Source organism: Triticum dicoccoides, chromosome 6A (genome assembly GCF_002162155.2).
Source record: "Triticum dicoccoides isolate Atlit2015 ecotype Zavitan chromosome 6A, WEW_v2.0, whole genome shotgun sequence".
Taxonomy (NCBI): domain Eukaryota; kingdom Viridiplantae; phylum Streptophyta; class Magnoliopsida; order Poales; family Poaceae; genus Triticum; species Triticum dicoccoides.
This window is the reverse complement of record NC_041390.1, coordinates 535557448-535567102: the sequence shown is the minus strand read 5'-3', so window position 1 is coordinate 535567102 and position 9655 is coordinate 535557448. Positions and strand designations below refer to the sequence as shown.

At 47.0% G+C, this 9655-nt stretch overlaps 1 protein-coding gene across 1 annotated transcript; it reads left to right on the top strand.

Annotated features, from left to right (window-relative positions):
- The first annotated feature begins 6968 nt into the window (after positions 1-6968).
- On the top strand, positions 6969-9064 carry LOC119317744 (homeobox-leucine zipper protein HOX16-like). Its single transcript, XM_037592241.1, has 4 exons — positions 6969-7568; positions 7672-7811; positions 7915-8154; positions 8250-9064. The coding sequence occupies exons 1-4, from the start codon at positions 7457-7459 to the stop codon at positions 8778-8780; spliced, it is 1023 nt and encodes a 340-aa protein (XP_037448138.1). The 5' UTR covers positions 6969-7456; the 3' UTR covers positions 8781-9064.
- Positions 9065-9655: the final 591 nt, after the last annotated feature.

Here is a 9655-nt window from a genome sequence, read left to right as displayed (position 1 = left end):
GGGGAGATGGAGGACTTCTTACCTTGATCTTTGGTGCCTCCCTCTCCCTCTCCAACACCTCCTCCTCCTCCATAGTGCTTGGCGAAGCCCTGCCGGAGTACTGCAGCTCCATCAACACCACGCCGTCGTGCTGCTGCTGGAGCCATCTCCCTCAACCTCTCCTTCCCCCGTGCTGGATCAAGAAGAAGGAGACGTTACGCTGACCGTACGTGTGTTGAAGGCGGAGGTGCCGTCCGTTCGGCGCTAGGATCTCCGGTGATTTGGATCACGTCGAGTACGCCTTCCTCATCCCCGTTCTTTGAACACTTCCGCGCGTGATCTACAAAGGTATGTAGATGCAATCCGATCACTCGTTGCTAGATGAACTCCTAGATGGATCTTGGTGAAACCGTAGGAAAATTTTTGTTTTCTGCAACGTTCCCCAACAGTTCTTCATATAGAGAGTCTATTGAGTTATCACTTTCATATACTAGTGGGAATTTTAATTATAGAACTTGGCTTGTATATTCCAACGATGGGCTTCCTCAAATGCCCTAGGTCTTCATGAGCAAGCAAGTTGGATGCACATCCACTTAGTTTCAGTTTGAGCTTTCATATACTTATAGCTCTAGTGCATCCGTTGCATGGCAATCCCTACTCACTCACATTGATATCTATTGATGGGCATCTCCATAGCCCGTTGATACGCCTAGTTGATGTGAGACTATCTTCTCCTTTTTGTCTTCTCCACATAACCCCCATCATCATATTCTATTCCACCTATAGTGCTATGTCCATGGCTCACGCTCATGTATTGCGTGAAAGTTGAAAAGGTTTGAGAACGTCAAAAGTATGAAACAATTGCTTGGCTTGTCATCGGGATTGTGCATGATGTGAGTATTTTGTGTGGTGAAGATGGAGCATAGCCAGACTATATGATTTTGTAGGGATAACTTTCTTTGGCCATGTTATTTTGAAAATACATGATTGCTTTATTAGTATGCTTGAAGTATTATTGTCTTAATGTCAAAGGATAGACTATTGCTTTGAATCACTCGTGTCTTAATATTCATGCCATGATTAGACATATGATCAAGATTATGCTAGGTAGCATTCCACATCAAAAATTATCTTTTTTATCATTTACCTACTCGCGGACGAGCAGGAATTAAGCTTGGGGATGCTGATACGTCTCCGTCGTATCTATAATTTTTGATTGTTTCATGCCAATATTATTCAACTTTCATATACTTTTTGGCAACTTTTTATATTGTTTTTGGGACTAACATATTGATCTAGTGCCAAGTGCCAGTTCCTGTCTGTTGCATGTTTTTGGTTTCGCAGAATATCCATATCAAACGGAGTCCAAACGGGATAAAAACGGACGGATCTTATTTTTGGAAAATATGGAAAATTCGGAAGGAAGATCAACGCGAACCAGTGCCCGAGGTGGTCACGAGGCAAGGCCCCCCCTTAGGGCGCGCCCCTACCCTCGTGAGCCCACCGTAAGGCGGTTGACGCTCTTCTTGTGCCGCAAGAAAGCTAATATTCGAAAAAAAATCACGGCGAAGGTTTCAGGCCAATCGGAGTTACGGATCTCCATATATATACGAAACGGTGAAACAGAGCCAGGAGAGAACGCAGAATCAGAGAGAGACAGAGAGATAGATCCAATCTCAGAGGGGCTCTCGCCCCTCCCACGCCATGGGAGGCAAGGACGAGAGGGGAAACCCTTCTTCCATCTAGGGAGGAGGTCAAGGAAGAAGAAGAAGAAGGGGGGCCCTCTCCCTCTTGCTTCCGGTGGCGCCGGAGCGCTGCCGGGGCCATCACCATCACCGCCATCTTCACCAACAACTTCACCGCCATCATCACCAACTCTTCCCCCCTCTATGCAGCGGTGTAACCTCTCTCTTACCCACTGTAATCTCTACTTAAACATGGTGCTCAACGCTATATATTATTTCCCAATGATGTATGGCTATCCTATGATGTTTGAGTAGATCTGTTTTGTCCTAATGGCTATTTGATGATCGTGATTGGTTTGAGTTGTATGTTTTATTATTGGTGCTGTCCTATGATGCTCTCCGTGTCGCGCAAGCGTGAGGGATTCTCGCTGTAGGGTTTGCAATATGCTTATGATTTGCTTATGGTGGGTGGCGTGAGTGACAGAAGTACAGACCCGAGTAAGTAGGTTGTTTGCGTATGGGATAAAGGGGACTTGATACTTTAATACTATGGTTGGGTTTTACCTTAATGAATCTTTAGTAGTTGCGGATGCTTGCTAGAGTTCTAATCATAAGTGCATATGATCCAAGTAGAGAAAGTATGTTAGTTTATGCCTCTCCCTCAAATAAAATTACAATAATGATTACCGGTCTAGTTATCGATTGCCTAGGGACAAATAACCTTCTTGTTGACAAAAGCTCTTTACTAAAACTAACTTAGTTGTGTCTTTATCTAAACAGCCCCTAGCTTTTATTTACGTGCTCTCTACTTTCTTGCAAGCTTACCCAAAAACACCTACAAAGTATTTCTAGTTTCATACTTGTTCTAGGTAAAGCGAACGTCAAGTGTGCGTTGAGTTGTATCGGTGGTCGATAGAACTTGAGGTAATATTTGTTCTACCTTTAGCTCCTCGTTGGGGTCGACACTCTTACTTATCGAAAGAGGCTACAATTGATCCCCTATACTTGTGGGTTATCACCCCTAGTCCAAGACACTGCCAGTAGCCCGTGAACTGGTCTCCAAGCCGAGGACATTGCGTTGGCACACGTAGTAGAAATTAAATAAAAATCGCACATACAAACACCCAAGATGAATATGAAGATGCATAACGGGTTGGGATCACGATCGTTACCGTTACCGAGTTGCAGCGGAAGAAGAACTTGTCGGTGTAGATTGTACTTGGAGAACCTCGAATCATTGATGAACGACCCCTCGTATCGCCCACGAATAGTCCCTCGAACCGAAAACCGAAAGCACGGCTTCTCTACTTGGTTGCAAGCGTGCAACCTTCACAATCCGGCAGCACTTCGCCGTTCAGAGCTAATCGTCACCGAAGAATTCGAGAGAGGAGATTAAAACCACACCGGCCTTCTAATTATAAGGATTAGAAGAACTAGACCAAACTCTGATTAGTCAACTAGGACCATCTAGAACTAAGGCTAGATGAACTAGAAAAGGTTCCAAAACTTGTCAGTCGTAAAAACTTTTGAGCTTTTGCCAAACGGTGCCCCCATTCGCAGTTTCGTATGCATCGTGCGAAACAAAACTATGAGATGCTCAAAAAAGGTGAAATTTCCAAAGCATGGAGATGCTCACACATCACGGTTAGGCGGGAACATATTTTACTCGGGATCCCATGGACATCATCGTGCCATACATGGAACCAACGGACTTTAAGTTGTGATCCGGTCTGCATGTGATTCTCATGCACGTACACCACAAGAGTACACGATATACACAACTTTTTAGCTCTAGCTAGATACGTAAAAGACTCGCATCATTTTTTGATCGAATCAAGTAGCATACGCCACGTCATTGCTCATACATACACGCGTCTCTATGAATGCACACACGCACATCCTATCTCTATAAATCTTCGAGAGACTGAGCCGGCATGTCATCTTGAAATATGAGCATCTCCGAGAGACTGAGCCGGCATGTCATTTTGAAATTTACGAAGTCACCGTAGGCGCATCGTCATCGACGGAAACGTCTCCTCCCACTGAAAGCGCATCACCGAAAATTATAAAATAAATACAGAAATAATGCGAGCATCAGGACTTGAACCCTGATGGGCTGGGGATACCATTGTCTCTCTAACCATTCAACCACAGGTTGATTCGCAACACGATACCTTGATAGGATGGTTGGGTAGAGTTGTATTTTTCCAATAAAAAAATCAGTAGAATAATAAAATGAAAGAATACACGGAAAATACAGCAAATCGAGCTTCCACATGGAGTTCCCCCGCACAAAAATTGTTTCCACATGGGATATGCCGAAAATCGTTGGAGGCCTAGCCAGAACATGCATGGGGGATCGGAATGGATCGACGAGGCCCGAGGGAATCTCGTGGTGCCCTACCACGTGTCCACGCCCACATGGACCAGCCCCTGCGTTGTCCCACCACACTCGCATGTCTCCCGGTGGGCACACCACACGGTTGGCCACATGGTTGCTCGTAACGTGCTGCGGCGTCTGGGTTCGGGGCCGGATCGATCGGGGGCTGCAGGCAAATTGCCGCGGCGTCTGGGTTTGGGGGGCAAAACGGTCATTCGCAGCTCGGACGTCAAGGCCTCTTTACCCGTGGACTCCATCCCGTTGGATAATACGGATTCCGTGGACTCGTTACCCCGACAGGGCGGCATGGACTCGCCACCAATTGGCTGCCGGACACCTGGCGCGCCTCTTGGATCTGGTGCGGCTACACTACGAGATGCTTTTTTTTTCTTGCGGGGCAGGATGCCGAATAATTTTAGCAGATGGGGTTCTATTTCCTGACTCCTGTATTCGGTATTTAACATTTTTTGGGGGGGCAGTATGTGCCATTTTGTTCGCTGAATGTGTTGCTCCACTTGGTTTTTATAAAATCAATCTGCTGATTGTTGGGATCAATAGTTTTCTTTCGAGCAAGTTGTCGCCAAATGTATAGTTATGGCGTAGATGGTTGAAAACTTGTGAGTAATACATAATTGAACTTGAACTAGTAGTGTTACTATTCATCACCCAGGGTGCAGAATAAGTCATTCTTCACCCGAGGTAATCTTACGATTATTTCATAATTAAATTACGTTTCAAATTCAAATAGTTACATTCCTATTGATTCACTACGTAAAATTTGATATAAGAAAATAAAAATATAGGTCATAAGACAAGAAAATTTACAGTTTATGTGTATTTTAGACTATGTTTTTACGTTTGTAATTTTACATAACATAAAATATTTTTTACGGTCATTATATATTTTCTTACAGCCCCTTTTTGCGTCGGAAATAAGACAAAACTTACGGAACGTAAAATTACAGCGCATTGATGGTAAAATAAAGGGGGGTGAAGAATAACTATTCCACACCCAGGGTGACGAATAGCGCGACCCCTTGAACTAGAGTGAATATATTTGCAAAAAAAAGAACAAGAGTGAATATGATGGAACTGATTAGGATATGTTCCTAAAAATTGGGTATGTGCCTCAATCTGTATGTAGATAACAGCTAGACAAATGTCAATTGCAAATAGGGTTGGTAGAGTTTCCGGCTCTGTTTATGCAGTGGCAGGTGGCGGAGCTAGGATTTTTCCTAGTTCAGGTGGTCATTAGAGTTTGGTTAAGGCAAGTGGGTAGAAGTTACCCGCAGGAAAAAGTGGGTTGAAGTTAAGGAAAGAAAAACCCTGGACTACAGAGTGCGGACCATGCGCCAAATAGCTAATGGTTTTGGAATTGCAGTTGAAAATGTAACGGGTTTTGCTTCGTAGTTCATCGGCAACAATGAACATGTTTCCCGTTACTGCATTCAACTAACTTGTTGCCTCACCACTCCCTTTTATTAACTTTCTTAAGCAACTTCTGCATTTCCCATCATCATAGCCCAAGGTCGAATAACATATACATCGTCTTAGTTTCTGCCATAACACTTCAATGTGAATATAACCAAGACTGACAATGCCAAAATTGATACTACTAGACCCATATATAAGTTAGAGCATGTCATTGAAATGTAAACATATGTATAAATAGCTCAAATGAGAGAGAGTGAGAGAGAGAGAGAGAGAGAGAGAGAGAGAGAGAGAGAGAGATTTCGTAATTAGGGTACAAATATTGCTAAACGTAATTTATAGATGATCCCAGCGATAAATCTTTTTAATACACAAGCTACAAACCTTAGACTCGGGCGATGCGTAAATACGACTTCATGCTAGTGATTCATTATGAATTTGAATTTGACTAATTCCAGAGGTTTATCTCTAGTCTTCACCATTTGAAAATTTTATTAGCTGGGGCGCTTGTGTATGTGCCCATATATTGGCGTGCGCACGACCATGTGTCTTATTTATTTTGCGAAAAAGTCCCGCAATCTATTAATAAAATGTACATGAGTACAAAGATTCCCGGAGGTAATAAATGTTACAATCAGGCTCATGGCCACCTAGCGACGACTTGAGCATTGGAACGAGCCGAAAGTGTGCCACTGTCATTGCCCCTTCTTCACCAAATTCAGGCAAACTTTATGGTAGTTGACAGTCGGGAAGTCGTCGTGCTAAGTCCCCAAAGGGCCAGCGCACCAGAACAATCGCCATAGATGAAAAGAAAAGTAGATTGAACACACCTATGACCACGAAACACTGACTGAATCTAGGGATTCGTCGAAGATTAAGACCAACCAAATCTAAACAGATCCATAGAAGACCAACACAGAAGGGTAAACAGATCCACATGATCTATGCCGAAACAGATAAAGGACATGGAGGACATTATCCAAGAACTAGAATAAACCTAAACTTAGAAGAGAGCTGACCCCTAGTCCTACTGATCGCCGGCAAAGGAGGGGGAAAAGGGGAGGGGCCGACGGTGAGATTTGGTGTGAGGGCAAGTGCCGCGGGTGGCGGCGAGGTCTCACGATACGTTGTTTTGTGAAATACAGTACATGAACTCATGGTTCGATCCACAAAAAATCTTGGTAGTATACAGTCTTTTCCGACCTCCCCACCTGTAAGATCTTTTCCGGAGAAGAGAAAAGGAGAACATTATAAATTCTAGGTTTCGAGAAAAAAGAAACACCTTGTAATTCCTATAACTAGGAGTACATTTTTTTTACCCCTGAGTGCAAAAGATCACATCAGAATATCAAGATCAGACACCCGGCGTCCAGCTCCGTTGGTTCCGTCTCGATCCTCCGCCATTTCGTCCCACCCACCGCTGCCACCAAGGGACAAACTCGTCAATCCACACCGCCCCGGCGCCTATAAGAAGGCTCCTCCCCATTTCTTCAAACTTTAGCCGATCAGTGTCCTCCACAAGAAAAAAATATACTATAAGCAATAGAAAAATAGTAATCCCTCAATAAGAAAATCAAGAAAGAGATTTCCTTTTCTTCCTGGTCTCCCTTCCACCACCAACCTCTCCTCCGGCCGGCCGAGTTGTCCCGCTCCGGCTGCGTCTTCTCCGGCGAGAGGGGTAGCTAGGTTTGCCTGCTCTTCCTTTGAGCGGTCTCCTCCCGGCAGGGCTGAGGAGATCTCTCGGGACCTCGGGACTGGGGCGTGTATGATGGGGATTTCGCTTATGCCGATGAAGACGCCCACGCGGCTTCTGTGGAGCACCAGCTTCTTCCGCCACAAGCTCGCCGCCATGATCGCCTCCTCGTCCTGCTTCTTATAAGAGCCCCTCCGCCGCGCAGCAGCTGTATATATACGTCTTTTTCGTTTGACTTCGCCCCCGTTCGATCGACAACCAACGCAACTTCTTGAAGCTTTCTCTGCGATGGAGCCCGGCCGGCTCATCTTCAACACGTCGGGCTCCGGCAACGGACAGATGCTCTTCATGGACTGCGGCGCGGGCGGCATCGCCGGCGCGGCCGGCATGTTCCATCGAGGTATCATATTCTCATCTACTACTAGTTTTCTCGATCCCGGTTGTTTGGTTCGTTAGAGAGTGATTGGTGTACTGATTGGGGTTGCCATGTTTGAGTGATGAAGGGGTGAGACCGGTCCTCGGCGGCATGGAAGAAGGGCGCGGCGTGAAGCGGCCCTTCTTCACCTCGCCGGATGACATGCTGGAGGAGGAGTACTACGACGAGCAGCTCCCGGAGAAGAAGCGGCGCCTCACGCCGGAGCAGGTGACAATTCAAAGCTACAGTACTAGTGAAGACGATGCTCTGTTCATCCTAATTAATTCTGAGTTCTGACGACGGTGCATGCGCGCCACGCGTACGTGTGCAGGTCCACCTGCTGGAGAGGAGCTTCGAGGAGGAGAACAAGCTGGAGCCGGAGAGGAAGACGGAGCTGGCCCGCAAGCTCGGGCTGCAGCCACGGCAGGTGGCCGTCTGGTTCCAGAACCGCCGCGCCCGGTGGAAGACAAAGACGCTGGAGCGCGACTTCGACCGCCTCAAGGCGTCCTTCGACGCCCTCCGCGCCGACCACGACGCGCTCCTCCAGGACAACCACCGGCTCCGGTCACAGGTAACCAAAGTCAACCACGCTTCACCACCGGCCGGGCACCGTGGCTTCCGCCGCTGAGTTTGATTTGGGAGATCCATATCTCTTTGTGGCGTCAGGTGGTAACGTTGACCGAGAAGATGCAAGATAAGGAGGCGCCGGAAGGCAGCTTCGGTGCAGCCGCCGACGCCTCGGAGCCGGAGCAGGCGGCGGCGGAGGCGAAGGCTTCCTTGGCCGACGCCGAGGAGCAGGCCGCGGCAGCGGAGGCGTTCGAGGTGGTGCAGCAGCAGCTGCACGTGAAGGACGAGGAGAGGCTGAGCCCGGGGAGCGGCGGGAGCGCGGTGCTGGACGCGAGGGACGCACTGCTCGGGAGCGGATGCGGCCTCGCCGGCGTGGTGGACAGCAGCGTGGACTCGTACTGCTTCCCGGGGGGCGCCGGCGGCGACGAGTACCACGAGTGCGTGGTGGGCCCCGTGGCGGGCGGCATCCACTCGGAGGAGGACGACGGCGCGGGCAGCGACGAGGGCTGCAGCTACTACCCCGACGACGCCGCCGTCTTCTTCGCCGCCGCGCAAGGGCACGGCCACCATCACACGGACGACGACGATCAGCAGGACGACGGCCAGATCAGCTACTGGATGTGGAACTAGGCTCGCGCGCATGCATCAAGAAGCGTGCGTGCGCCGTGGAATCGATCAATTTCGGAGTATGTCAGTAAAAAAGTCGTGGCGTTTTGTTTTCTCTCCTTGTATGCTTCCCGCTGTAATGTTGGGTCACTACGATCGACCAAGTTGTATGCATATGCATTGTAGTACTACGAGTTAGGGTAATATATCGGTGGTAAAATCTGTCGTGATGTACGGGAAATAACTGCACGGAGTCAAAGCCTCAATTTTATGGCACAGTACATCTTGTCAAATGAGATTTTTAATCATCTACTGTTATGCCGTCTGAGTTTTGTAAGATCAAGCCGGCCCCATTCTCCACTACTGTACGTGCGCTCTTGGTTTTGTATTTTTGGCCTCTCCAAAAATATGAAAAGGCCACAGATGCAAGGAATAGTACTATGGAAAGGTTCTATAGCATTTCCCACGTCCATAAATTGTGTCATATTTTTCAGACCTTGGAATAAAGAAACCACCCTCCAAACCTTGGCATTGTTTTTTAAGTTGCTTTTCCATTTTCAAAGTCCAGAAAATGTTGAAAACAATTGGGTTTATGGAGAATTGTGAACCTTGCGAATTGAACAAAATAAGATGGGCGGCAACCTATCTCAAAGCCTATTAACAACAAAAAATACTATTGAAATTTTAGAAAGTTTTAGGTTAAATGTGGACAATGAAATAGTTCAAGGTTCAAATCGAACTTGGCGGCACGGTTCAGCATTTTGAAAAAATTTTCTTTATTCACTTATGGAGCGATCATCCTCTTCACCTAATTTTGTCTATGCATCATACAACACGAATCTGCACTACGACGCACACTTGCGGTCCAAATTGAAACTACTACTAGGAGAGATCATCAG

Excerpts from the sequence above, each read along its gene's own strand:
- LOC119317744 (XM_037592241.1), top strand. The coding sequence starts at position 7,457 with ATGGAGCCCGGCCGGCTCATCTTCAACACGTCGGGCTCCGGCAACGGA. Across the intron at positions 7,812-7,914 it reads GGCGCCTCACGCCGGAGCAG|GTCCACCTGCTGGAGAGGAG; the intron begins GTGACAATTCAA and ends GTACGTGTGCAG. Across the intron at positions 8,155-8,249 it reads ACCACCGGCTCCGGTCACAG|GTGGTAACGTTGACCGAGAA; the intron begins GTAACCAAAGTC and ends TTGTGGCGTCAG.